This window comes from Anopheles merus, unplaced genomic scaffold (genome assembly GCF_017562075.2).
Source record: "Anopheles merus strain MAF unplaced genomic scaffold, AmerM5.1 LNR4000609, whole genome shotgun sequence".
NCBI classification, from domain to species: domain Eukaryota; kingdom Metazoa; phylum Arthropoda; class Insecta; order Diptera; family Culicidae; genus Anopheles; species Anopheles merus.
This window is the reverse complement of record NW_024428189.1, coordinates 1-26,226: the sequence shown is the minus strand read 5'-3', so window position 1 is coordinate 26,226 and position 26,226 is coordinate 1. Positions and strand designations below refer to the sequence as shown.

Genomic DNA, 26,226 nt, shown 5'->3' with positions numbered 1-26,226 from the left:
TCTTTTTTGTGAAACATTGTGTGTTTCGCTGCGAATCGAAGCTGTTGTGGCTGTTGTAACGGGGAAGCGGAAACAACACTGCAACAATTAACTTATTAATATGTACAGCAAAACTGTGCCAGCGGATTAAAACTTGGCTACCTCATTAATCTTGCTTCCTTCCAACCTTTATCCACCTTTAAATCCCACACAAACACGAACCCGAAGGGCTCCCTCACCAGCGTTGTTCCATATGCAGCTGAATAATTAAATCACAATTACCACTCGCTTAACTTAAACCCTCTGTAAGCTTTCGTTTATGATGGTTTTTAAACTTCCACTTCCCAAGGTCAGACTGGCCAGGTACGGTGCTAGGGTGTGTAGCAGAAACGAACCCGACATTACGATGCTTGCCCGGCCACCCGGACACCCCAACCCCAACAAAGCCCAGTGGCCAACGCCCGAGCGGTAATGGTTCTCCCCGGTGAGCAGTTAGCGGCTGCACCAAACATTAGTATTCAACAAGCGTTGCCGAATCGGCTAAAGTATCTTGACCGTACACACCTGCAGGCTTTATCGGGACCGGTTTGGAGGGCCTTGCCAAAGACAGGAACTACGAACTACGTCAGCGTAAACCTCCTTTATCCCTGCTGCCAGGGAGCGGTCGGTGGTAATTATCAATTGCAATCAAGCTGCTTTGGGTAGAGTCGTAAAATTAAATGACATTAGTGTATCTCACCACATGCGTACGATGTGAGTGTGGGCGTAATGTAAGGCGGCAAAGATCGAGCCCTGTTTCCCTATTTTTTTTTGTTGCTTTTCCAGCCAGATCATTATTAGCTCTTAATGCTCGCATATGCGTTTTAATGTTCGTACGTATTCGCACTTAACGAAACGGCGTGTTAGTGTGTGCGGCGCGCGAGCCACTGTTGGTGGGAGATTAAAACTGAACTTTATAGTTTCCGAATAAAATCCATTTTCCATAACGTGTTTCATCCGCTCCACGGTTAAGCCGTTTCATCATGGCATGCTTTAACCGAGCTTTAAGCGTAGCGTGTGCACTGGGTGGGTTTGGGTGTGCTGGCTTACCCCCATGGAGATGGCACATGGCTCGAGGGGTTTCATTTACGAGCATCATTGTTACACTACGCTGCTCTGCCGCTGCTTTGTTCGACACCCACCCACCTACCCACCAACCCACAACACAACACGGCGCCGAACAACAATGTTTAATTAATGCATCAAATGTCAGAAATGACGGGTGCGCGACTAGAACTCATCGCCTGAACGAAACCCGCTCACCCGCGCACGCACACCCACATGCACGAGGCTCATACCCATGTCATCGTTTTTAAACTCGTCCCACAACACTGAACCACAATCACGGTTCCAAAGGGGTACCGAGGAGGGGGGGGAGGGCAATATCCCCGTGTCTATCCGGGTGAGATAATGTACATTTTCCACTTCATTTTCATCACGGCACGGTACCATGCTGTGCAAGACATCCCGCAAGCCGGGCACACAGCCGGTCTTTGCATGTAGTTTGGGGGTAAAAAGTGTATGAGTAACTCCTTTCCCATACGCTCTGCGCCTAACACCGATGAGCATGATGACGATGATGACGGTGCTGCTGCTGCTGCTGCTGCTGCTGCTGTTACTGGGTCCTGCAGCCCACCGGTGGCTGGAAGTTGTGCCCAGTTTTTTGTCACTTCCCGTGTCACTTACAAGCTTCTCTATTCTAAACAAGGACAGCCGCGGGAAAGGATAAAGATGAATTTTGATTCCTTTTTTTTATTATTATTATTTTGCTGCATACGATTTTCTGGTGAAGTGACGATCATACGCCTCGTTGAGCTCGTTGGGCCGGTCCATACAAACTGCCAGACAAGCGTGCCACGTATGATGTTTGATATGCGAACCGGGATGGTGTATCAGGCGTAAGAGATATGCATGCTGACACACACACACACGCACACCCACAGCCATGCACATGCTGGACGGACCCTTATCAGCCTCTTAGCTACTCCGCGACAAAGCTGTATCAAACTATGTTGCAAAAAATGTTTTATATTATAGTTCAAAAGTCATACTAAAAAGATGAACGGAATATTTCTGTTCCGTTCCTAGAACAACTAGGAGAAACGAATAGCCCGAACGATTGTATTCTTAACTTTATCAGGATCTTCTTCTTTGGCACAACAACCGTTGTCGGTCAAGCCCTGCCTGTACCCACTAGTGAAGTGAGCTTGGCTTTCAGTGACTTATTGTTATCATAGCAGGATAGTCAGTCTTACCGTATGGGGGCACGGTCTATTCGGGACTTGAACCCATGACGGGCATGTTGTTTCGTCCTACGAGTTGGCGACTGTACCACCAGACCTTTATCAGGATAAAACAGAAAATAAACAACCGTACATCGAATTGATCCATATTCATCTACCAGTGGACCGTACAGCTACTTTTGTCCGTTGATTGATATCACATTTTCCTGACCGGATTACCACAACATATTCTACACACACACAAGCATACACATACAAAAATCAAGCACTGAGTTGAGGCACACCATAGACATACTGCTCCAATGAGCGATGGAATTCAATATGCGTGTTTTGGTGATGAAGGATTTTCCCCCCGACTAAGAATAACTGCAGTACGTAACCCGAACCTTAAAGAGGGACATCAGAGTGCATCATCCAAAAGAGGACCTAATTGAATGGATAAGATTACTGATAAGGACACGCATTCAATGTGTTCAGCAAAGTAACCTTTTCGTTCAATAATTCTTACTTTTCTTGCTAAGGAAGTTCCTTTTTTTGCTCGATAAAACATGTGACTCTACTGACTATAGTGCTACTAGAGGAAGAGTTGGATCAGACGTTTGTGAAGAAGTCAGATAAAACCATTTTAATACATCAAAAGAATACTTTCAATGGTACAACATATGTTCCGAAAGTAAAGCTTTCACATTCTTCGTCAGATAAAGGTTTAATGTAAAAGCATTGATTAGGCTTTCTTCAAGCCATTTTCCCCGAATGCACAATTCCACAGCTGATTGTACTCGGTAAAAGGTAAATAATAATGCATTTACAGTCTGCCGTAGAGCCACTTGGACAAAAGTATCGGTAAAAATAAACAAACCACATCAGAGACCAGTCAAACCAGTCGAAGAACATCAACCCATCAACCCTTGCAAACGATATCAACGCTGGCTTTTGTGCATCAACCACTGATAATGGTCACTCAACGGGAAGACACATTTATTTTGCTTCTTTTTAATGTCGTACCACCACGCCACCGTCGTCACCGTTAGTTTAGACGCCCGTCGTCGAGCTGATAAAGGTGCGGATGGCCGCGTTGCCCAGGTTAGTGTAGATAGCGGCCAGTGGACCGCCGCACTTGGTCGATCCCCACGACACAATGCCGATCTGGCGGCCACCGGACACGAGCGGGCCACCGCTGTCGCCATTGCACGAGTCCTTGCCCAACTCTCCGGCACAGATCATCCTGCAAATAAAAAGGCAAGAATTGAGTATTTGTTAAAGCATCTTGAGTTTTGAGACTCAGTCTGTCTGTAGTAATGTATACGCACTGTGGTGATACGAGCACACCGCTCCACTGATCCATACATTCGGCCTTATCTACGATGGGTATTTCCACTCCGGCCAGTGTCATCGATTGCTTCGCACCTTCGCTCTACGAGACATGGACAGCGATAGGGGTTGATTTTGAGTCAGACACACAACCATTTGAGGTAGCTCTGTACCTCTCACACGCGACCTACCTGACGTCCCCATCCAGTCACGATGGCGCGCACTCCAGCCATCGGCTCATAACCCAGAGGCACCAGACCGATGTATCCGGTGTTGGGACCACTGAAGTGAGCGTTGACCCGGATCACTGCTACGTCATTGTCCATCGTGCTGGGAGCGTACATCGGGTGAATGATGATGCGAGTTGCGTTGTAGATACGGCCACCGGTCGACTGACTGCCGGTTCCCGCCAGTAGCGAGATCTGCAAGACCCGTTTAACTCATTACTCGCGCTCCGTTTTTCGCTGCTCTGCTCACCCTGCGGCACTTACCGTCCTCGGATCCGGGTCGGGAAACAGACAGTGGGCCGCAGTAAGTGCCCAAACGCTCGATATGATCGATGCACCGCAGATGTGATAGTCGTAGCTGCGCAGCGATAGCTGGTACACGTGCGTCTCAATACTAACCGGCTCACCGCCGACGATCTTCTTCAGCGAACCAACGCTGCCCATCGACTGCTGTGCACGATCGTCGACCTGCTGTGCACCTGCCGGCAGCATGCGCCGCTCGTACACCGTGCTCGCTACATCCTGCGCACTTGCTACGGCCAGCGCCACTGCACAAATCACTACAAACACGTTCATTACTGCACCGCTGGACCCTACTGCTGCTATAAGTGGTACATACACCCCGGGCCGGATATTTATAGCACGTGCATGCCGGACGAACGGGATGCAGTTTCAGAAGCCACCCGCGAAAGCGCCCATGGACACGCGTACCGTCTACTCAATCATTGTACGTCCGCTGTCCAACAGTGACTTCTGCCAATTTCTTTCGCTGACACTATCGTACTGCAATCAGGCGCCTGTCACCAGGAACAAGCATCAGAGTGCAAACTATACGCACATCGCCACCCTGCAACAACCACTCACATGGCTTTGTGCTGTTTAATGCTACAGTGCAAACCTACGGAGGCTTCGGGTTGATAAAGCCACAATGTCCACAGTGTTTGGGTAGAAGTTGGCCGAACCAGAGACCTGCAAAATTAGTGCTACTGAACTGACCCCTTTGGCAGAGTGCTCTTAGTTAGGGGCCTTTCGGTGTTAACATCTTCACAGCTTTAGTTGCATTTTACATCAATTGTATTGAGTGAAAATCAAGCATTAAACCCGTGCGCATTGCATTACCCATCGATTGGCTTAAACTCCTCTTGCGCTGAATATGAAGCTTCGAATCATGGGTAAGAGCGTCCAGCATAAACCAATGGGCAACAGCTATCACGATTACACGCATCCTTTCTGCGCGAGATCCTGGTACTGGCACCGTTCCAAATTCAAGTCAACCTCTCCCTCATATGCAATACAGACACGTCAAACTCCGTCCTCCAGTCGTTAAAGTTCGTATGGTTGATAATGCTATCGACACTTGGGTCCAAGAGCCGATGTTCCAGCAATCAGAGTAACCGTGCTAAGTGCTCGTACGGATAGTCGGCAATGTTCTCTCCTCGAAAGATTGGCTACAAAACTACAAAATGTATTACACGATGTATGCAAATCATCATGATTACGAGCCTCGAACAACAATTATTCCCTGACGAGAAAAAAAGGATGAGCTTACTTAGTTTAGAAGTAATCCTTTTTATGGAAAAAACTAACAAATAAACCAATCTACGTGTACGACACTGTCTACCCACCTAGACAGAAGCAAACAAATCAATTAAGAAAGGGCTTTAACTTATCGACCAAGTTGTTGTTGAGACACTTTAGCCAAAAATTAAAAACAAATAAACAAACAAACCAAAGGTTCATTCGCCTGGCGACACATTAAAACCAGATCAATCTGGCTAGATTGACAAATATTAAGCATTAGAAGGACATCGGATTAACTCTGCGGAATGATTGCGCCATGGTGCTTGGACAATTTTGATTAATTTTACAGTTGCTGTTATCGAAAGCCGTAAAGCAATAACACCATAGCGGCTGTAAATCATCTATAACGTCATCTACGCATGTAATCTACCCTTGCATGCCCTTGCTTCGAACTTCATCTTTGCCAACCGTCGTCTATATGTACAGTAAGCTCCAACTTTATTCTCAATTCACATCCACAATACAACTCCCAGTCACTTAGACACCGGTAGTCTGGGCGATCCAGTTGCGGATCAACGGGAAAGCAACGCGAGCAAACACACCCGGGCTGGTTCCAACGCACTGGGTATCGCCCCAGGATACAATGCCGATTTGCCGGCCACTAACCACCAGCGGACCGCCGCTATCACCGTTGCAGGCATCACGTCCAGGTTCGCTAGCGCAGATCATGCTGTAAGCGTATTGGAAACGACCAACGATTAGCTCTTTGCAATGCACCTCTTGTGACGCATCCAACTTACTCAGCAGTAACCCATCCAGATCCCCACGACTGTTCACATGCAACCTGGTCAACCACTGGAATATCGACGCGACGCAGAATTTGTGGAAGAGTTCCACCCTCCTGAAAAAGCAAAGAATTCAAAAAAAAAAACAACCACGTTTAAATTACCGTTTCTACACTCCTTTTTCGGAGGCCCCTCCAGCGTCACTTACCATCAGACCCCATCCGCTCAGAACAGCACGGGAACCGGCAGCGTGGGTGGCACCGACCGGATCCAAAGCGATGATGGCAATGTTCTCTCCGCTCAGCGGAGTGGTGGTACGGAGCACACACACGTCGTTTTGCAGGTTCCAGTCGTCGTACTCCGGGTGGTTAATGATCTGCTCGACTTGGAACACAACGCCACCGGACAAGCGGTTGGAGCTACCGCCCTGCAGCGTGATGACGCCCGGTGCCGGCAGCGGGAACGTGCAGTGCGCAGCAGACAGGGCCCAGTTGGCAGAAATCACCGACGCGCCGCAGCTGTGCGAGGCACGGCGCAGCGATAGCTGGTACGGATAGTTGGCGATGTCGGCTTCGACACCACCGAAGATGCGGCCCTGGAACGGGGGCTGCTCAACCCATCCCTTGGTGTAGTACTCGCCCGGCATGCGACGGTTGTACTGCAGCCACACCTCCTCCTCGGTCAGGGCCGCTACGCCCGCCGCGAACAATGCCAACACCACGATTGCCTTCATGTTGCTCTTCCGACTACGGACTACGAATATGGCGGGTGTGATGCAGTCTTTTTCTTTTATACCTCCCCCAAAAACAATCGCCACCGCCAATCAGCTGGACCACGATAATGACCTCGCCGAACATGCGTGGCTCCAAAACCTCAGACTATCAGTCTTCTCAGGTGCCCCCACATTATCACACAGCACCCATATTACGTGCGATTAGCAGTTATCGGAGGTGATTAGCGAAACCAACGTCTCACGTTGCCCAATTGACTTTCATTGATCAGAGACAAACGAGTCGATTTCAAAACAAACCCAACATAAAAGCTCCCGGTACGTATATGCATTACCACGAACTCGCTTCCATATCTACCGCCACGTCCAGCAGCTGGTTTAACCCGCCCGTCGTATCGGTTTCCGGCTGAATGTATGCAACGTAACACTTCTTATCTTTTGGGGGTTTTTTTTTTAGGTCTACAGGTCTCTTTACAGACGCCATCAAAACAATATTCGCTAATGTACAGGGTTACTCGATTACGAAGATTTATGATCATTGGTTTTACACACCTGCTCATTGCGACAGTTCTAATCAGCTTGTGTTTTAATACATTTTAATAAGTTTGAAAGTGAGTTTGATCATTCATATCGTCCACTTAGCGCTCTCAAGGAAGGAGTAAAACGGGGAACAATAAAATAAGTTTGACATGCCTGCTGTGGTGGCGCAACCGAAATATGCCAAAATTACCGTCATTAATTACTCCGTTCTATCGTATCGACCAATAGTTTAAGCACGATTGGCCGATCAGGATGCTTCCTGGAGTCGAGAGAAAAGTAAAAAAATGAAAAATGTTATAAAAACCGAAATTTGAAATTGTAGAGCAAATGATCGACATCTTCTAGCTCCAAAGTAGAATATTTTACATTTAGCAACTAAACTACAAACGCAACCTCACATTTCGCATGCGTCATCGTTGCTCAACCTGTTGTTGTTTTTTTCATTCGCTCTATTTTCGAAAAGCGTAACAAACATTATCTGACAACGCGGAAGACTTTGCGCACCATTTTCGCCAGCGGGGAATAGGAAAACCCAATCCAGCTGTCCCAACACAGGCAGCACGCAACCGTAGGCAAAACACCACGCTGGATCTATATTTTTCGCCTCCCGCCAGCACGGCTCATCAGTTTACTGTCGTTTACCGAAAGATGGTGTCGTTCAACAAGATGGGTGTCGTTCCGGCTGGCCTGGTGCTGCTCGCTCTCTGCGTCGCTGGCGTGTGGAGCAACGAGGCGCAGGATGCTTGGGCCTCCCGGCAGCGGCGTGTACAGGCGACGCCCAACAGCGCTGGGCAGAAAAAGTTTAGTGGCCGCATTGTCGGCGGTACCGAGCTGGCGGAACCATTGCCCTATCTACTGTCGCTGCGTGACAGTGGCTTCCACATCTGCGGCGCATCGATCATCAATGCCAAGCATGCGCTCTCGGCTGCTCACTGTCAATCGCCGCCCTCGGACGTGAACAGAGTTAGTAAAAGGGCCTTAAAGAACGAAGGTAATATAGTTAGTGACCCTTTTCACGCTCGACTCCATTCCAGCTGACCCTGCTCGCCGGAATTACCAAGCGAACGGACGAAACGAACGGCATCTTGTTCCAGGTGGCCAATGTGACCACCCATCCCGACTTTTCGCTCAAAACCTACCTCGCCGATGTGGCCATCATACGCATCGTGACCTCCTTCATGGATCACCCCAAACTGGCCGCGATTCCGCTCATCTCGACCAAGTACAAGCTGCGAGTGAACAGCGTTGCGTCCGTGAGTGGCTGGGGCCTTACGGCGCAGGATTCGATGCTGGCACCGACCCTGCGCACGGTTGGCATCCCGATCGTGAGCTACAGGTTCTGCGTGAACAAGTGGCGCCCGGTACCGATCGTGTGGACGTAAGTAGTGTGGCTTGGCTGGCTCGGTTGGGGCCGGGTTGCTTTCATCCGACTCTTTCTCGTCTCTCTTTCGCTCATCAGGGCCATCTGTGCCGGTCATCCGGGACGCGACTCGTGCAACGGTGACAGCGGTGGCCCGCTCGTGCAGGATGGCGTACAGATTGGGCTCGTTTCCTGGGGTGCTGATCGGTGCGGCAGCGACTACCCGGGCATTTACACGTACGTGGGCAACAGAATAATTCGCAAATTTATTGAAGAAAACAGTGGCGTGTAAGTTGCTGCTCAAAGGCAACCCAATGGTGTTTGTAGATCGGTTACAATAAACGGTGGCATCATATTTTATTATTAAAGTTATTATTGTTTTCATTTATCCGAACTGACGCTACGTACAATACGTGGCAATTTGCTGTGGCAATGTCGAAGAAGAGCCTGGTTACCTTTTCAACGGAGGCTACACTCTGCCTAGTATCTCTGGCATCGAACATTTGTTCAAACAAAGCGCTATCTGGTACACTGTTTTTTTACAACACGTGTAAGGTACGCTGAATCAGTGCTAGAGCAGATATTCACCCTTTTGTGTGCGGGAACCGAGCTACCACAGATGAATTGAGATTGAACAGATCTAATAAACAATTTAAACACGAGCATTGTCTTGTAGGGTTCACTGACGTGCCTTCAACCTTTATTCTTCCAATCTTCTTTTTCATCTTCTTCATGCCTTCCTGCCTCTCGATCATGCCTCGATCGCATCGCAAGTTATGCTCAAGCACGATCAGCACAGTCTTGAACAGTGCGAGACCTTCAAAACCAAGACTAACGATGTATTAATCCACCGTCACTGCATTGTCGGATAAACAAAACCAATCCCTGGAGTAGATCGTCCCAACAATCCTTCAGTAGGAGTGAATCGTTTATTTTTGTTCCGCACATCTCTACACCGCGACATTCGCTTACTCCCCTCGTTTAAGCTCCACTCCCTCGTTAAGCCGCGTCGAACTGCATCGGGGACATGTATTCGCTCAGGAAGCTCAACACAGCCGGAATGCTGGTGTATATCCCCGGGTAGGAGCTGCCGCACTGGTTAGAGCCCCACGACACGACGCCGTACAGCTGCCCATTGCACACCAGCGGGCCGCCACTGTCACCGTTGCACGCGTCCTTCCGCAGCTCTCCGGCACAGATCATGCTGCAAGCATTAGGAAATGCACAAATGAGCACACTCGATCGCAAAAAAAAAACGGCCACTACTTACGAGGTCGTAATCGGAAATGGATTCCACTTCCGCCGGCACTCGGTGTGCGGCACCAGTGGAATGCGCACGATGCGCAGCATCTCGGGAAGGCCGTCGCCGTTCATGTTGGTAAGACCCCAGCCCGAAACCGTGCAGTAGACGGGATTGGAGCTGGAGGTAAATATCGTACGAGTGCGCAGCGGAATCGGGGCCACATTTTCGTACCCCCCGAACGTGCCCTCGATGCGGACCAGGGCGACATCGTTGTGGAATGTGTTGGAATTGTAGCCGGGATGGATTATTAACTCGATCGCATAAAATATCACGCCCACGTCGTAATCCGTCCGATTCGTAGAGCCTCCCATGAGGGTGATCTAAAACAGAAGGGAAACAGCACAGAGCAAACAGTGTAAGTGGAGACTCCAACTAAACCAACACACCAGTCACGCCCAGTCACGCCTGCGAACGTACAAACTCGGGCGATGGTTTGGGCGTCAAGCAGTGCGCTGCCGTGATGGCCAGCGATGCATCCACCACGGATGCGCCGCAGATGTGCGTGTCAAAGCGCCGCAGCGATAGCTGATGGGGAGCGTCCTTGATGTTCGTCTCCATGCCGCCGAAGATGCGGCCCGTCGCGCGCAGCTCGTTCGGGGTGGGTCGGCGCACCTGCATCGCGCGCCATGCTTCTACCTCCTTGCTGGCGGCGAGTGTGTCACTAACGCACCACAGCAAAACCAGTGCAAAAAGTCCCATGCTTGTATGCTGGCAAGGGCTGTCACCCAAGGACTGGGTGGACTGGGTGGTGCGTGTTCGTGTGGCTGAGGATGGCACGAAAAATAAAGCAACAAGTATGCGCGCGATTCCCAAAACTTCAACCACCGAACCAACTGTGCAAACTTGTGCCAGGGGCGAAAGATTCGCCGCACGCCGGGCGAAAGATTCGCCGCCGACGAAAGATGGCAGCGATTGGGCATGACACGCGCCAATCGTAATGGAGGGGAGGTACTAGGTTTCTAACGAATACTTATGGCCTTTTGATCTTCGTAATAAACTAACGGGCACTAGCCAAACAAAGCGTTATTTCATCCGCAGCCATGGTGGAAGGAATATGTTAAGACCATCCGCGTTAAGCGTCTTGAATTACGCGAACAGCGCAGAACCGACAGATAGGAGGATATGAGTTGCATCAAACAGTGCAGATTGCTTTGTGCGGGTTTTCAAACAACAACTTTCTTTTTTATCATTGAAAGGTTCAGTTTATTTCCGGGCGGTTCGGTGTGTGCTAATTCCCTGTTCCCTGCTCTGTCATTCAGCCATTCCCGCGGTTCAGCCGACAATCTACGTACAATCTAGTTCCATCGAACGGCGAGGCGATCGCTCGGGCGTCGATCAACGACATCAAACGTACTGCGATAAAAAGCTCTGAATGGAGGGTGAAGCCATGCGGGTGTACACTCCCGGATATTCGCTACCGCACGCGGCCGATCCCCAGGACACGATACCGACCAGCTGGAAGTAGTTGGTGGTCGGCACCACCAGCGGCCCGCCACTGTCACCCGTGCAAGCGTCTCTGCCCTTGGCACCAGCGCACAGCATACTGCAAAGAGGACGTCAGACGTTACTACTACGGACATTACCATTACGAACGGGCCCTCCCCCCGAATTGGCCCAGCACGTTCGGGAGGAAAGGATCTTACTTATCCGTGATATCCGTATCAATCCACAGCTCCTGGCACGGGATGTTACCCACGACGGGGATCGCTACGGCACGCAGCGTCGGCGAGAGAGTTCCGCCCGTCGAGGTGCGACCCCAGCCCGCAACGGTGGGCTGCACCCGGTCGGGCACGGCGTAGTTGGGCGGCACCAGCGGTACGGAGGCAATGTTCATGTTCGGCGTGAACGGTGTCTTGACGCGCAGCACGGCCACATCGAAATCGAACGTGTCCGGATCGTACTTCGGGTGGATGAAATTGTCCGTCACAACGAACACGCGGCCACCGGTCGTGCGGCTCGTGCTGCCCGCGTAGATGGTCACCTGCAAAACCGGGCAAATGATGATCACGTGCCTTTCGCGCCCACTTTCCCTGATACTTACCCCGGATAAGGATTTGAACGAGTAGGTACAGTGGGCCCCGGTGGCAGCGTGGAGCGTCGAAATGATCGACGCGGTGCAGATGTGGTTCGAGAATCGGCGCAGTGACGCGACGAACGGATATCGGGCGATCGTGGCCGTCGAGCCGCCGACGATACGCCCATTCTGCAGCCTGTTCTCGACGTCGAAGAAGAAATCGAAGAAGCTCCTGCTTCTCGTCTGCCCATCCACCGCCAACCCAGCTAGGCACACTAAGCCCAAGGACAAGAACACCGCTCGCATCTTACTTGCTGAAGATCTCGGTCAGATCCAACTGATTTCGAACCACATTCTGCCGGGAGGGAAAAGCGTTTCGTGCATTCGTCCCACCCCTTCCAACGCAGCCATTTTTTTTCGGCAGCAGGCGACACCGTCAGCTGAGTAAACGCGCGGAAGAGCGTGGCGTGCAAAGGTTCCAGCCGTGTTCCAGCGGTTCATTGCAATGCGCGCAATACGTCTCTACGCACTGTTGTGCGCGGCCGCGCGCTGTACGCCAAACGGCTGGTAGCTCTCGTGCGCAGTGGCAGCTCGATCGACTGGCTGGCCCTGGCAGAGCAACACAGCGATCTGCAAAACAAAACTGCCGTCAAAACATCCCCGATAAGAGCGGTAGAGGTAGACCTAGAGCGACAATGACGAATGATACGATCTTTACATTGCGAGCATTGTTTTTTTTTTACTTAAAAACACGGGAAATGTGTCCCCGTGTTCCGGGGGAATGCTTACTTACACCGTGCACTCCCCTATCAATTGCCGGTGCGAGCTGGTCGCGAACAACACGCAGTAGAAGTAGAAGAAGAAGTTGTGCGAATAATGCGTTTTAAAATTAGATTGCCACTGTACCGATTTGCCGGTAAGATTTCCCAGAGTCTCTAGCTGATATGACGTCAGGATGACTTCGGCTTATCGAATGCAGCAGCAGCAGCAGCAGCAGCAGCTACTGCAGAGCACCTACGGACTACCTCCCATTTTTTTTTAAACGACCTTCTTTTCGTCGAACTTGTCAACCGGGAGCAGGGCAATAAATCCGTGACGAGGTGAGATTTTCCCAAAAAAAAAGAAACCACACGCACCTTAAGCCAAGACTGTATGTTGCCAGCGATAAGACCCAAAACGGAGGCAGGCATTATCTGCCAATGGCAGTGTGCGCGCGAGCGAACGGACCTAATGCCTGGAATTACCCGGTTTTTATTGATTTCTGTAGCCCGTTATCGTGTCGATCGATTTACCGTGCGCTTGCGATCAGATTGCCAAAACGAAACATGCCGCATCGAACATCGGATACTTGACGCGGGTGCCCCCACCGATAACGGGTGCTGCCGTATAAAAGCTACCGTGCCGCGGCCAGGGAAGTGTATTACTTTCGGGGTCCCAGTACGAGTTAACCATGAAGGCCTTCATCCTGCTGTCGCTGTTCGTTGCCGGCGCTCTGGCTGGCGTGGAGGAGAGCATCTGGCTGTCCAAGCAGGTGCGCCTGGATGCCGGCACCAGCGCCGAGTACAATGGCCGCATCGTCGGCGGCTCGACCGTCCCGATCAGCCAGTTCCCGTACCAGCTGTCGCTGCGCCAGAACGGCAACCACATCTGCGGTGCCTCGGTTATCTCCTCCAACTGGGCTCTGTCCGCTGCTCACTGCACCTTCCCGATGCCGAGCGCTGCCTCCGTAAGTAGTAGCAAACCGTCGCGCCAAGCACCGCCAACCCAGAAAACCCCATTTGTAACCTGACCTTCCCCTTTTTCAGATCTCGTTCCGCGGTGGTAGCGACAGCCGTACCGGCGGTGGTGTCATCTTCCAGGCCGCCCAGATCATCAACCACCCGCAGTACAACAGCAACAACCTGAACAACGATGTGTGCGTCATCCGTATCACCACCTCGTTCGTCGGTACCAACATTGCCCCGATCCGTCTGGTCGCTAGCGGAACCAGCTTCGCCGCCGGCACCAACAGCGTCGTCTCTGGATGGGGTCTGACCTCTCCCGGAGGATCGCTGCCGGTTAACCTACACGCCGTCAACATCCCGGTCGTCGCCCAGGCTACCTGCAGCTCGCAGTGGGGAACTGGACGTATCACCGCCGCGTAAGTATCCTACCGAGGGCCTTGTGGTGGGGGTTCAATGGCACATTAACTAATCGACGGTTCCCCCATACCCTCTCTCTCTCTCTAGCATGGTGTGCGCTGGTGTTCAGGGCCGCGACTCGTGCAACGGTGACAGCGGTGGCCCGCTGGTCACTGGTGGAGCCCAGTTCGGTGTTGTCTCGTGGGGTGCAGTGCAGTGCGGTGGACCTCTGCCGGGAGTGTACGCCAACATTGGTAACGCCGGCATCCGCAGCTTCATCAGCCAGAACACTGGAGTGTAAGAAGCGACTGGTGCGCACGTTCTAAGAAGTCATACGAATGGATAATTAAAACCGAAACGCTAACGCAACAAACGCTTCTCGTGCATGTCTTGGTCATACGGCCATTGGGATGATGACATTCTCCTCTGGTTTCCGTATCTCGTTCGGGATGCGACTTATCACACTTGTGAGGCAATGTGAGGTCGATAGGGGTGATGATTCACTAGCTTCACAGCATGTACAGATGGGGGTTTTTGAGCATCTTGGCGCTATCTAATCAATTGAAACCGACCGATTGCCACCAGGTATAGTGATCACCGATTTGGAGCATCCCAAAATCTCAGCAATGCCTTAGTCTCGGTTCTGCCGCGCAGAGGATAACGTTTCCATCATGCGCTACCACCTTACACTGCTCTGCACTATCGGCATCGTTTTAGTCAGCGGCTCGGAGGAGGATGTTTGGAGACGGTACAACTCACGCCTGCCCATCGTTGGCTACCGGCAACTTCCATCCCGCGGTGGTGCGTCACATGATGGGAAGAGTGCCAGAATTGTTGGTGGACGCGATGCGCCCATAGAAAACTTCCCCTACCAGCTGTCGTTGCGCCGCAGTGGAGTGCATGCCTGTGGTGCGTCCGTCATCGCCCTGCGGTGGGCATTGTCGGCCGCCCACTGCACCTATCCCGTACCGCAGATGAATGAGGTAAGGTTCTTGGCAAAACAAACTCGGCAGACACAAGAGCACGTACGAGTGAGTGCATCCCCTTTTCTTCGCTTCAGATGTCTCTTCGGGCGGGATCTTCAAACCGTTTGGCCGGTGGAACGATCATCCCAATCACCCAGATCATCAACCATCCACTGTTCAGCGAGTACACGATCGAGTACGATGTGTGTGTGCTTCAAACGGGTACGGAAATGGTGGGACAGTTTATTGTGCCCGTTGTATTGCCCCCGGCAACCAGTGGCTTTGCCCCCGGAACCATGGCCAACGCAACCGGGTGGGGTCTTCTGAGCGTGCCGGGCTCACTGCCAGTGCAGCTACAGTACGTGGCGCTGCCTTTAATCTCCCTCGACCAGTGTCGCAATAGCTGGCCCTCAGAGTGGATAACGGAGGAGTAAGTACAACCTGTCCTCCAGGTTGACCCCCACACACACACACAGCTCATAAATATGGGTTTGCTTTCTCCTTCACCTTCGCAGAATGCTTTGCGCTGGCCAGCCGGGTCGTGATACGTGCGGTGGTGACAGTGGCGGTCCACTGGTCATCAACGGCTACCAGATGGGCATCGCGTCCTGGGGCGTATCGGAATGCTCCGGCAGCTTGCCATCGGTGTTTGCCAACACTGCCAATCCCACCGTCCGGAGCTTCATTCTAGAGCGCACGGGAGTTTAGCGCGGATCGCAGCTACTACGCATCGCTCGTACACTTAGCACCAATGATTGGCTACACCAAACCACCTCCAGTCGTGGCCGTCTCGGCGGTCGTCGTCATCTCTTATCACTCGCGCCGACTTTTGGAAAACATGCGCGGGGAAGCCCCCACATGGACACCCGGCCATCGGGCATGGTAGCACCGTCGGTCAGCCGCTGCCTCGCAATTCATTATTCGCTATCAGAGCACAATGATAAATCTGTTCCTACCTTATCAGAGCTACTCTTGGCAGCAATAAAGCGCCCCTCCAACCCTTTCCCCGCAACATGTGTCCAGAGTTGTGTGTCTCTAAAAACTACCGAAAATGGCTGCGGACAGTAGTATGGGTGCGAACGCGTACAAATTATGATTATAAAACCATTTAGATATGATCGACTTCCTGTAACAAACACACTGCTGCCCTGTGAGAAACCAGTCGAGATTAAAATTACCCATCTCGAGTATCTAAATCAATGTCTTCGCGGTCTCTGTATTTCGTCCTGTTTATTACATCCCTAATTTAGCGGAGAAAGTGCACCTTCCCGAAGAGAAAGGGTCAAACGTTCGCGTTCAGCTTAATAAACGCACGCACCTCATCGTTCGTGAGGGAAGTGTAGATGCCCGGAATGTTTACGGCACAGTCGTCCGAACCCCACGACACTATCCCGACCTGGTAGCCGTTCATTACCAGCGGTCCGCCACTGTCGCCGTAACACGTTTCCTTCCCGTAAACGCCACTGCCGCCACAAATTTGTCTGCGAAAGGACAATGTCCGATGAAAGATCATCGCTGATAGCCGTAGGATCTTGGCTACCAGTTACTTACCGATCGGTAAGAGCTTCGATCGTCGAGGTCCAACAGAAATGCTTCTGCTGGACGTAGATTTCCAGCGATTGCAGTATCAGCGGCTCGTACCCATCGGCATCCGCCAAGCCCCAGCCGGTCACGACCGCGGCCGACGGTATCGGATAGTACGTGTTGGTGTTGGCCAGCGTTACCGCCTGTATCGGATCGATGAAGAAACTTTCCCGCACATTGATCACGGACACATCGTAGTCCAGCGTGCGTCGGTCAAACTTTGGATGCAGCAGGTAGTACTCGGCATGGAAAATGTAACCACCCGCCAGCCGATGCGGCGTCCCACCGCGAAACGTTATCTGCGGAAAGGGAACGGAAAGCCGTACACACGCGTACCACACACAACCACCACAAAATCACTTCAAGGCGATGGAAATGTCCCGACACTTACAGCGGACGGGTACAACGCCTCATCCAGACAGTGTGCCGCACTCAGTGCCCATCGTTCCGCTATGACCGAGGCACCGCAGATATGCGTTCCCTCGAGGCGCAGCGACAGCTGATAGGGGTAGGATTCGATGGCCACACTCTCGCCGCCGAAAATGAACGGACTGGGTACGTTTAAATCCTGCCTCGGGCGCTCAAACTTCAGCGTCTCGTTCCTCGGCCACAGGTGATACTTGCGCAGCAGACGAAACAGGTCGGGCTGCCGCGAATAGTAGTACTTGTTGTAATCTGCAATTCAAATCACAAACCGGTCAATTCAAACGGCAAACTCCGGCACAAACTCACGATCTATCGATTTACCGACGGTCATACACAGCACACCGCCAACTAGTGCGGCCAGCAATAGCAGCTGGCGCATTTTTCCCGGTTTACCCAGTCTACAGCGCTCGGTATTTAAGCACAACGCACCCGAAAACCTTACTCTGGTGCGATTATTTTCGACTTAATGAACGCGCCCACAGGCAATGATGAGACTTATATCAAACAACTTACCAAAATCTCTGGTCTGGTTTATCTAGCACGCGGCTTGGTAAACAGAAGATACTGGCTGGCTGAGCTGGCCGCTTTATCGCGGAAGGATGCTGGATGGACCGGGCCCGTCAGCCCGATAACTATTCCCGCACGCCATGGTTGGAGTTGCAGACGATTCTACCGCCCATTATACTCTACAAAGCGAGCTCCAGCAGTGCATGCTCTCTATCTCTCTGGTGTCTAGTGTCTTCACAGCTTTACCTCTCAGCAACGACCAACACAACAGCAGCATCACGACGTCACAACCTAAAAACTCGTCTACCTAAATTTAAACGCTTATCAACGGAAGCAGAGCAAAAAAGCAAAAAAACTGAATAATGTGGCCGCTTTCCACTGTTTGTTCAACCGTCTACCGAGCCTCCCATTTTCGAATGTGTAACACGCGGCAGGGTGCAATGTACCAAAACGCATCAATGAATTTGAAAACATCCGCCATGTGGCGCGTGTCTTTCTATGTCTTTCAACCGTTCGCCGCCAGCGACATGCGCCGCTGATCGTTGTTTATCTGCTGTCTAATAAAGTCTCTCACGCTTCTGTTGGAAAGCCGGGTGTAGATGGCCGGTGCGGTGCCTCCACACTCGTTTATGAGGAACGATACGATGCCTATTTGCCGCTGGTCGTACACCAAGGGACCTCCGCTATCTCCGACGCAAAACGAGCGTCCGACGCTGCCAGCGCACATCATGCTGTTTGTTTGTTGTAAAGGAAATAGATAGAACATACGATCAGCAAAAGCTGGCAGGAAGGGGGACATAAAAAAATTATAAACTAGCACACTCCACCTTCCGGAGAGGGTCACATAATTCGATGCCTGGTCTGTGCAATCCTTCGTGGACCAAACTTTCACCGCCAGCGATCGCAGATTCGACACGAAGTTGCCATTCGATTCTGTCGCTCCCCAGCCAGTAACGATGGCTAGCTCGCCGCTCGGAATCGTTCCACTGCTGGTAGGCTGTATGATGCCAATGTTGGGCTTATTCTGAAACGTTCCACCAATCCGCAAAACACACACGTCAAAGTCTAGATTCGAATCGTCGTAGTCCGGATGTATGACCAGCTTCATCACCGGGAACACTATTCCTCCCTCTTCTAGCGTCGAGGTTCCTCCTCGGACAGTGAGCTACATGGAAGAAGAGGAAAATACACGAGTTAGTACAATGCTTCACACCTTTCACCTTCAGCGGCTAACCCATCCACTTACATCCGTTTCGTTCGTTCCGATACAGCAATGGCCAGCGGTAAGTGCCAGCCGGGGAGCCACTGCCGATGCTCCACAAATGTGATATCCATCGTACTCGAGGGACAGTTGATAGGGAAACTGGCCGATGTATACCTTCCAGCCACCAATAATGCGCCCGGTGGCACGTGCTGGTGGTGGTGCGGCTTCACGCCCCAGCACTCCTACCCGAGCGATCGCGGCAACAACGATTAGCTGCAGCAACGGCGCCATCATCCCGTATCATAGCGCAAATTTATACGGATGAACTGATTTATACCACAATCTGTGCCGATCTCTTGCACAACACACACGCACGCGCGCGCACACATGCCGCATGCCTGCGGCACTTTCCGGGACAGCTGTACAAATTGTTCTAAATATGTTGCTCTCTCGGCCGCCCAAGGCAGGCGGTAAACAGAGCGAGTAGAAGCGAAACTGTGCGTGCGAATAGTCGGGTACAGGTGGCAACCAAAAAAGCGACCAATGCTGGTAGTACACTTTATTTCGAGACACCCCTCTTACAGCATTACACTTTCGATTGGTGTACACGCGAGCTTACATTAGGCGACACTTCGCGAGTGAAGTGTGTTAAATCGCGCTGACAGGACCAGACCTAAGATCGATTCTTGAAATGCATCCTTATGCCTGTGTTAATACTTGGCGTGTTACTTGTGTGTGTGATTAGAGACACCTGAGACTAACGTAAATAAATAAGGCCGGCCAGCTACGCGCGCTTCCGGTTGTGTGATTCGCTTTGCAAATGTGTTATAAACGTAAAATAGTAACATGCTTCACATGCTTGTTGCGCGTGCAACGTAAAGCTAAAAACCGCCGCAAGGGAAAACTAAATAGCGTAACACAAAATATACGCACACATACACACACACATACATATAGAGTTTTCGCTTAAATTAAAGGCTTCGTCGATTCGATTCGATTTCGGGGCGATTTTGCAAGCGATCGCACGCCGCTGACTATTACTTTCGTTTGGATTTGAATATTAGCTGCGGCTCGGAGCGGAGCGAATCCGTGAGATAGAGCGTTTTGGTCACCTGCTGAAAGTAGCGCTTCTCGTTCGGCGAGTTTATTGGGTAAACAATAGGCCGAACGCCGACGTTCTTCCACAGCGTTGAGATTTGTCTGCAAATGGTGTGCAAAATGGAGATCAATCCGGTTGGCCGTTTGGCAGAGCGCGTCTTGCGCTATACTTACGCGTTAAATTCATCCTTATGAATAAAGACTAGACTAACACCGATCACCGGTGCTATGATGTTACGATAGATGGCACCTACAATGGATAGCAGGATGGTCGAGGTATTCAGATAGCGTGGCAGTATCGTAAAGCAAGACTTTTCCATCCACAAACCGCACACCAGATCCGGACATTGTTGACGAAGCTGGAATGGGAAAGAGATTAGTGCGGCTGCCAGCAGTGTTGTTTCGTGTTCGGTCCAGCTTACCTGATAGATTACTGTCGGTGATGCACAGCATAAAATGATCCGTTTCATAAAGATGGGACACTTGGCGGCCGTCTCGCGAACAATCTCCAACAGTGCGGAGTTCGTTTGGGACGCTCGCAGCAGCACGGTCACCTCCGAGGATTCTAGCAGCTTCAACAGTCTTTCGAACGTCAGTACCTTCTCCTTCTGGAACAGTTGGCTGCATTGTGTGGGAAAGTAATCGAAATTAATAACTTGACTGAACAGTAGGCGTCGGTAACCATCGGCAGCCGTGTCGCTCCCACTTACCCTAGCGGATGGTGTTCGGTGATGTTGAAGCTTTCGAAGAAACTGTACGGCAGCTTGTGAATCGGTTCGGTCACGTTGGCCTTTTCGAGTGTCGATTTGTGGAGGATGATCGGCTTGCCATCGCTGGTAATGCTGAGATCGAGCAGAATCTTTTGACACCGTTGCGCCAGACACTGGTTAATGGCGGCCAGCGAGTTTTCCGGCGCGTCAAAAGCCCCGCCCCGATGGACGACCGGCCAGTACAGTGCCTCGCTGGCCTCCTTGCCCTTTTCGCTCTTCGACAGCATGGACAGCACGACATCGTCGGCGGGTGAGTTGAGCTTCACAAACTTCGACCCAATGCAGACGAGGAAGAGCAGCAGCATCAACCAGGGAATACCAACCGAGGCAAAGTTGCAGCACAGCCAGAGCGTATTCACCACGAAGGTGCAGCACGTTGCCAGGAACCAAAACAATTGATAAAGCATTTTGCACACTTTAAAGATTGTCGCAAAATACATGCGGAAAGGGAAGATGCAGCCGGGGGGGGGGGGGGGAGAAGGATGGGCAGCACACGTTTTGGCTGATGAACCTCCTCCTGTCCACAGTCAGCACAGTTCGTGTTTTGTCGTTCGCCGCTGCGCTAAAAACGCGTTTTCGCACTGTTTTTACAACATTTTGCTATTTCGTAACATTTGTTTTCTTGTTTCGAGCGAGGTGGCCGGTAGCGCCTCTTGCTTTGCAAGGTGCGTTTTGTTCTTTTTCGAATGCACTAGCCAATTGGCTAATTTTACGGCAGCTTAACGAAAAAACAAGGAGAAAAGTAAATGTTTACTCATGTTTCTTTTTTTCTTCGTTCCTTTCCTCTAATGTATAGAAAAACAGGTCATGTCATCGATATTCTATTGGCAGCTACTGAACCGCATACGGTACAGGCTCGCCGTGCGCATTTTCTACCGTAGGTAATTTATGTTTTCATTTATGTGGACGTTCTGAGCAATACAGGATTTTTTGCGGGGTTTTTTTATAGCTTTGCGATACTTACTTGACTCTTTATTAGGGATTGTAAGCTTTCTTAAGCTTTCTATTGATGTTTTGAACAGGCTAAACGGAAACTCCTATTGGATTTGTTCAATAAGGGCGCCGAGGAGTCAAGTTCTCATCAATTAAGCTACACTTCCCCTCAAGAAAGAGTCAATAAAGTGTCCGAAAACTATTCCCTGAAAACGTCGGTATACCTTTCGTTTGGTATAGCCATAAATAAAAAAAATCCACGCGAAATATTCAACAGTATTAAATGGGTTATGTTCATACGTTCACTCTTTTCAATATGCCAACGATACGATCTAAGAATCTAGTAAGAAAAACGATTTTCCACTATTGTTGAATCTTTTTTTTTTTCGAACATGGTGCATTGCTTTCCGACATTTCGGATTGTTATTCCGACACATTTCTGACATTTCTGGGGTTTCTTTGTTGTTTGACGCCAGCTTAGAAAAGGTTGGCTCGACGGAACAATGCGTAGATACATGATGCTCCGAAGGATTTCAGTCATTTATTTCCTATTTTATACCCAGAAAAGTCCATCTTCTTGTAGTAAAAGACATTTACTAATACTTAAAAATGGTAAATCATTCCTAGGCACCGTTTTAAACGCTATTTTTATGCATTTACATATCTGCACGTGTACTGTCAAAACCCGATGCATCAAATGTCAACTGACGAGACGCCATGCACCGACCAGTTTTGTTAGCCGCACCTGGCTTGACATTTAACAAAATTTGACAAATTTCCAGAAAAAGTCGATTTCGGAGCGTTTCTTCCAATTTTTTTGTGCAGATATTCAATGTAAGCTGTGAAACGTGCGGATGAAAACTGGACGCAAAGTGAGCATGACTCTCGGTGGAAGTGATTCCGCGTGTTAAAAGCACTCCGCAAACCCGCCACGACCATTAACTGCACACTTTTCGGTCGACCCGTAACGGGGGCTCGCGCTTGTGCCGTCTCATTTGGTCCCCGGGAGCTGCAGCTTCCGTCGAAAGAAATGTCTTCAGAGTTCGATAAGTTCAACGAGTGTTTGAAGGCTTCCTTCTGGAAGAATGTGAAAAACAATCGCGCCGAGCGGAAGGCGAACGGCACGGCGATCAAGGTGGAACCAAAGCCAGAACCGAAAAATGAATCCGAACCAGGGCCGAAGCAGACGGTGGTGGCGGTGCAGCAGCAACAGCAGCAGCAGCAGCCCCAGCCCCAACCACAGGCGCAGCTGCAGCAGCGGCCCACGCCCGTGCCCGTGCCCGTTGCCCCCGCTGTTGTTTACAACACATTAAGTGTGAGCCGACGGTAAATGCATCACTCCAGGAGCTGCTGGAAAAAGATCCGAAATGTGAAGAGTATGATGACTACATACCGCCGCGGGCGCCCAAAACGCCACCCATCGAGGACTACGATGACATGATGCCGCGGCCCGCAGACGCCCATGGAAATTCCCAACATGGAAGATGTGGTGGACGTTTCCGACTCGCCGGAGCGCTCCAGCCGTCGGGCGATCGATAAGTCGCTCTCGAAAGAAAAACAAATCGGACGAGCTGCTGCAGGAAAAGCTGTGGCAGTACTTCGGTCATCGTGATTTTAAGAGTCAGCTGCAAAAAGAAGCCATCGAAACCATCATCGCAAGTACGTACCAGCGGGGTGGTTACAACACACACAACACACACACACAATACATACACACACACAACACACACACACACACACACACACCACACACACACACACACACACACACGCGCGCACATACAGCGCAATTCGGTTGCAAAGATTGCTAACGCACTAACGTTTTTCTCCTATCTCTCTATCTCCCTACGCTAGGAACGCGCGATGTGTACGTCTCGATGCCCACCGGAGCGGGAAAGTCGCTCTGCTTCCAGCTTCCGGGCGTGATGCAGGATAATAAGGTAACGATAGTATTCTCCCACTGCTAGCACTGATCAAGGATCAGCTGGACACATTGGCTCGAATTAAGATACCGGCCGATTCGATCAACTCGAAAATGGGCGTCCGAGACCGGGAGCGGGTCATCAATGACCTGAAGAGCGTCAAGACGGACATACGCTTTCTGTACATCACGCCCGAGCAAGCCAATACTGCCACTTTCAAGGACATTATGCAGCACCTGGTGAAGTTCCGGAAGGTGGCGTACGTGTGGTGGACGAGGCGCACTGGCGTCAGCGAGTGGGGGCACGATTTCCGGCCCGACTATCTGAAGCTGGCAATCTGCGGGCGGAGTATCCGTCCGTGCCGTGGATTGCCCTGACCGCACCGCCTCCAAGCATGTTGGAGGACATATTCCGCAACCTGCGGCTGAAGGAACCGGTGGCCAAGTTCAAGACGCCCTGCTTCCGACACAATCTTTATTACGACGTAGTGTTCAAAAACTCCATCCAAGACGATTTCCTGCATCTGAAGGACTACATCGAAGGCATCCTCGGGAAACAGGACGAAGTAAAGCCGGTAAGTGGATCTGGAATAGTGACTGTGACTACAGCTCACAGAGCGGACCGTGCATGAATCGATTGTTATTTGGAGTCTGGTTTTGGGTGTTTTTTTTTTTTAGAGCAAACGAGCCTGCGGAATTATTTACTGCCGTACGCGCGAAAATACGGAGCGTGTGGCGACCAACCTGACCAAGCTCGGGCTACGCACCGTCCCGTACCACGCCGGTCTGAAGCAGTCCGAGCGCGACCAGGTGCAGGAGGACTGGATGGAGGGCAAGTACGTCGCGATAGCGGCGACCATCAGCTTCGGCATGGGCGTCGACAAGGCTCGGTGCGGTTCGTTATCCACGGGACAACCCGCAGAACGTGGCCGCCTACTACCAGGAGTCGGGCCGGGCCGGGCGCGACGGCAAGAAGTCGTTCTGCCGCATTTACCACTGTCGCGATGGGTGCAAGTCGATCGAGTTTCTGCTGCGGCAGGACCTGCAGAAGAGCAAGGACACGCCGAAGAGGAAAGTGCCAAGCAGGCTGTGAAAAACTTTGAGAAAATGGTCGAGTTTTGCGAGAGTGCGCGCTGCCGGCACCGGCTCTCATTCGACTACTTTGGTGACGATCCGCCCGACTGTCGCAACATGTGCGACGTGTGCACCAACCCGAAGAAGGTGCAGAAGGCGATCGACTACTTTCAGCAGCGGCCTACACGGGCAAGCTGAAAACGATGACGGCCTACGACGACGACCGTCCCGTCCGATCTGTACGGTGGCGGCCGCAAGGGGTACGACAACGATTACTACGCGGACGGGTCGGGCAGCAGCTACAACAGCGAGGGGCGCGAAACGAAGCGCAAGCAGAGCGAGTCGGCCCTGCTGATCCAGAAGCTTCATGCTGCGGAAGGCGGCCGCCGCGAAGGACATGAGCATGCAGCGAACGGCCACGATCGGGCGGGTAAAGTTTGCCATGCAAACGCCAGTGAAAGTGAGCGGCCTAACGATTGCGACGCGCGAAACGTACGTCACCTCGCTGGCCGACTTGATGAAGAAAAAGTGGAAACCTGCAAAGGCGTCGACGAGCCGGACTACAGTCTAGTGTACAAGGACTTTGAGGACATTGCGGTCGAGATGGAGTACGAGGCGTTCCCGAAAAACACCCGTCAAAAGTTTGTACCACCGAGCGATTGTGAAGCAGGTAAGTTCGCGTTTCCATTTTTCATTTGTCTCGTCGGTTTCGTTCTTTAGTATCCTCCGTGACCTCTCTCTCCTCTCACAAAAACACACACACAGATACACATGCACACACATACAAGCACACTCTGCTTCCTAACCTCCTGTACTTTGCTCTGGTCCCTGGGAGGAGAGCGCGACGATGTGTTGTTGGTGTTGTGTGTTTTGTTGATTTCGATTCGAAGCTACATATTACATGTTTTCACACGACTCCTTTTGTTCTGTTTTTCAATACGTCCTAGGACATATGGCCCTCTTAGTAAACAATCAAAGATACTTATTACCATCATTTCATTCCTCCTCATCAGTTTGCGGAAGCTTTCAATCAATTTGCGTTTATTTTCGCTTTTTGTGGATCAATTCAATTTGCGCGAAATGCAATGCGCGAGTATTACAATCCATTTCAATCTGCGACTATCAACGAGAACAAGTATTTCCAAATGCTCTATGCTAAATCGAGAATGTAGAAGCAGCAGCAGCAGCCGCAGCAGCAGCAGAAGCAAATCCAACACAGCATGATGGCAGCGCGATCGTTTCGTTAGGGAAGCAGCACCATCAGCAGCACCCTGCGTCAACGAAAAGCCCTCAATGCCCGATTGTGTCCCCTCCGCTCCGTAAGCTTCCGTTATCTCAATCCAACCACCAACCACAAGCAACGTGGTGCCCGGGTTTTACCACGCACCATCAGCTTCAAACAGGCGGTGTGTCGCTGGTATCAGTTTCAATCGTCATCTCAACCAACTCGTCTTTCTTCTGTCGATTCACTGTCGTGTCGGCCCGGCGGCTGGCTGGCGTTCGCCAAACAAACCCTGGTTACACACACAATGGTCAACGATCAGTTCAATCCATCACCACCACCATCTTGCC

At 51.2% G+C, this 26,226-nt stretch overlaps 8 protein-coding genes and 1 pseudogene across 8 annotated transcripts; 4 read left to right on the top strand and 5 right to left on the bottom strand.

The window, feature by feature from the left end:
- Positions 1-3,192: 3,192 nt before the first annotated feature.
- LOC121602769 (trypsin alpha-3-like) lies at positions 3,193-4,417 on the bottom strand. Its single transcript, XM_041931528.1, has 4 exons — positions 4,064-4,417; positions 3,764-3,994; positions 3,572-3,675; positions 3,193-3,486 (listed from the first exon to the last, which is right to left on the bottom strand). The coding sequence occupies exons 1-4, from the start codon at positions 4,373-4,375 to the stop codon at positions 3,294-3,296; spliced, it is 840 nt and encodes a 279-aa protein (XP_041787462.1). The 5' UTR covers positions 4,376-4,417; the 3' UTR covers positions 3,193-3,293.
- A 1,378-nt stretch (positions 4,418-5,795) lies between these two features.
- On the bottom strand, positions 5,796-6,882 carry LOC121602770 (trypsin alpha-3-like). The gene is made up of 3 exons (XM_041931529.1): positions 6,314-6,882; positions 6,121-6,221; positions 5,796-6,050 (listed from the first exon to the last, which is right to left on the bottom strand). The coding sequence occupies exons 1-3, from the start codon at positions 6,836-6,838 to the stop codon at positions 5,858-5,860; spliced, it is 819 nt and encodes a 272-aa protein (XP_041787463.1). The 5' UTR covers positions 6,839-6,882; the 3' UTR covers positions 5,796-5,857.
- A 1,102-nt stretch (positions 6,883-7,984) lies between these two features.
- Positions 7,985-9,095, top strand: LOC121602768 (trypsin alpha-3-like). Its single transcript, XM_041931527.1, has 3 exons — positions 7,985-8,338; positions 8,410-8,753; positions 8,835-9,095. The coding sequence occupies exons 1-3, from the start codon at positions 8,024-8,026 to the stop codon at positions 9,025-9,027; spliced, it is 852 nt and encodes a 283-aa protein (XP_041787461.1). The 5' UTR covers positions 7,985-8,023; the 3' UTR covers positions 9,028-9,095.
- Positions 9,096-9,626: 531 nt separating this feature from the next.
- On the bottom strand, positions 9,627-17,645 carry LOC121602771 (transmembrane protease serine 9-like). The gene is made up of 11 exons (XM_041931530.1): positions 17,469-17,645; positions 17,113-17,396; positions 16,689-17,020; positions 16,423-16,618; positions 13,954-14,201; positions 12,080-12,374; positions 11,682-12,019; positions 11,385-11,581; positions 10,456-10,871; positions 10,006-10,358; positions 9,627-9,939 (listed from the first exon to the last, which is right to left on the bottom strand). Exons 1-11 carry the CDS (start codon positions 17,524-17,526, stop codon positions 9,735-9,737), a joined length of 2,922 nt encoding a protein of 973 aa, XP_041787464.1. The 5' UTR covers positions 17,527-17,645; the 3' UTR covers positions 9,627-9,734.
- LOC121602767 (trypsin alpha-3-like) lies at positions 13,466-14,545 on the top strand. The gene is made up of 3 exons (XM_041931526.1): positions 13,466-13,778; positions 13,858-14,192; positions 14,281-14,545. Exons 1-3 carry the CDS (start codon positions 13,503-13,505, stop codon positions 14,471-14,473), a joined length of 804 nt encoding a protein of 267 aa, XP_041787460.1. The 5' UTR covers positions 13,466-13,502; the 3' UTR covers positions 14,474-14,545.
- On the top strand, positions 14,800-16,337 carry LOC121602765 (trypsin-7-like). The gene is made up of 3 exons (XM_041931523.1): positions 14,800-15,155; positions 15,233-15,567; positions 15,653-16,337. Exons 1-3 carry the CDS (start codon positions 14,844-14,846, stop codon positions 15,843-15,845), a joined length of 840 nt encoding a protein of 279 aa, XP_041787457.1. The 5' UTR covers positions 14,800-14,843; the 3' UTR covers positions 15,846-16,337.
- Positions 17,646-18,113: 468 nt separating the features above from the next.
- Positions 18,114-19,435, bottom strand: LOC121602766 (trypsin 3A1-like). The gene is made up of 3 exons (XM_041931524.1): positions 18,901-19,435; positions 18,482-18,819; positions 18,114-18,385 (listed from the first exon to the last, which is right to left on the bottom strand). Exons 1-3 carry the CDS (start codon positions 19,150-19,152, stop codon positions 18,160-18,162), a joined length of 816 nt encoding a protein of 271 aa, XP_041787458.1. The 5' UTR covers positions 19,153-19,435; the 3' UTR covers positions 18,114-18,159.
- Positions 19,436-19,587: 152 nt separating this feature from the next.
- On the bottom strand, positions 19,588-21,491 carry LOC121602764 (glycerophosphodiester phosphodiesterase 1-like). Its single transcript, XM_041931522.1, has 4 exons — positions 20,667-21,491; positions 20,379-20,577; positions 20,131-20,315; positions 19,588-20,058 (listed from the first exon to the last, which is right to left on the bottom strand). Exons 1-4 carry the CDS (start codon positions 21,164-21,166, stop codon positions 19,896-19,898), a joined length of 1,047 nt encoding a protein of 348 aa, XP_041787456.1. The 5' UTR covers positions 21,167-21,491; the 3' UTR covers positions 19,588-19,895.
- Positions 21,492-22,689: 1,198 nt separating this feature from the next.
- On the top strand, positions 22,690-25,328 carry LOC121602763 (annotated as a pseudogene).
- Positions 25,329-26,226: the final 898 nt, after the last annotated feature.

Coding starts and splice junctions, on each gene's coding strand:
- LOC121602769 (XM_041931528.1), bottom strand. CDS start 4,375: ATGAACGTGTTTGTAGTGATTTGTGCAGTGGCGCTGGCCGTAGCAAGT. Junction 3,676..3,763: donor TGACTGGATGGGGACGTCAG/GTAGGTCGCGTG, acceptor CATGTCTCGTAG/AGCGAAGGTGCGAAGCAATC. Junction 3,487..3,571: donor GGTGTGCTCGTATCACCACA/GTGCGTATACAT, acceptor TTTTATTTGCAG/GATGATCTGTGCCGGAGAGT.
- LOC121602770 (XM_041931529.1), bottom strand. CDS start 6,838: ATGAAGGCAATCGTGGTGTTGGCATTGTTCGCGGCGGGCGTAGCGGCC. Junction 6,222..6,313: donor TGAGCGGATGGGGTCTGATG/GTAAGTGACGCT, acceptor TTGCTTTTTCAG/GAGGGTGGAACTCTTCCACA. Junction 6,051..6,120: donor TCTGGATGGGTTACTGCTGA/GTAAGTTGGATG, acceptor ATACGCTTACAG/CATGATCTGCGCTAGCGAAC.
- LOC121602768 (XM_041931527.1), top strand. CDS start 8,024: ATGGTGTCGTTCAACAAGATGGGTGTCGTTCCGGCTGGCCTGGTGCTG. Junction 8,339..8,409: donor CGCCCTCGGACGTGAACAGA/GTTAGTAAAAGG, acceptor ACTCCATTCCAG/CTGACCCTGCTCGCCGGAAT. Junction 8,754..8,834: donor CCGGTACCGATCGTGTGGAC/GTAAGTAGTGTG, acceptor TTCGCTCATCAG/GGCCATCTGTGCCGGTCATC.
- LOC121602767 (XM_041931526.1), top strand. CDS start 13,503: ATGAAGGCCTTCATCCTGCTGTCGCTGTTCGTTGCCGGCGCTCTGGCT. Junction 13,779..13,857: donor CGATGCCGAGCGCTGCCTCC/GTAAGTAGTAGC, acceptor CCCCTTTTTCAG/ATCTCGTTCCGCGGTGGTAG. Junction 14,193..14,280: donor ACTGGACGTATCACCGCCGC/GTAAGTATCCTA, acceptor CTCTCTCTCTAG/CATGGTGTGCGCTGGTGTTC.
- LOC121602765 (XM_041931523.1), top strand. CDS start 14,844: ATGCGCTACCACCTTACACTGCTCTGCACTATCGGCATCGTTTTAGTC. Junction 15,156..15,232: donor CCGTACCGCAGATGAATGAG/GTAAGGTTCTTG, acceptor TCTTCGCTTCAG/ATGTCTCTTCGGGCGGGATC. Junction 15,568..15,652: donor TCAGAGTGGATAACGGAGGA/GTAAGTACAACC, acceptor TCACCTTCGCAG/AATGCTTTGCGCTGGCCAGC.
- LOC121602771 (XM_041931530.1), bottom strand. CDS start 17,526: ATGCGCCAGCTGCTATTGCTGGCCGCACTAGTTGGCGGTGTGCTGTGT. Junction 14,202..16,422: donor TTAAGCTGAACGCGAACGTT/TGACCCTTTCTC, acceptor GGCCCTCGGTAG/GATACTTACGCGGCGGTGAT. Junction 10,872..11,384: donor CTTTTTATCGCAGTACGTTT/GATGTCGTTGAT, acceptor AAGTTTGCACAG/TTGGTTCGGTGGTTGAAGTT.
- LOC121602766 (XM_041931524.1), bottom strand. CDS start 19,152: ATGATGGCGCCGTTGCTGCAGCTAATCGTTGTTGCCGCGATCGCTCGG. Junction 18,820..18,900: donor TCGGAACGAACGAAACGGAT/GTAAGTGGATGG, acceptor TCTTCCATGTAG/CTCACTGTCCGAGGAGGAAC. Junction 18,386..18,481: donor TATGTGACCCTCTCCGGAAG/GTGGAGTGTGCT, acceptor ACAAACAAACAG/CATGATGTGCGCTGGCAGCG.
- LOC121602764 (XM_041931522.1), bottom strand. CDS start 21,166: ATGTATTTTGCGACAATCTTTAAAGTGTGCAAAATGCTTTATCAATTG. Junction 20,578..20,666: donor ACCGAACACCATCCGCTAGG/GTAAGTGGGAGC, acceptor CACACAATGCAG/CCAACTGTTCCAGAAGGAGA. Junction 20,059..20,130: donor CATAAGGATGAATTTAACGC/GTAAGTATAGCG, acceptor CACCATTTGCAG/ACAAATCTCAACGCTGTGGA.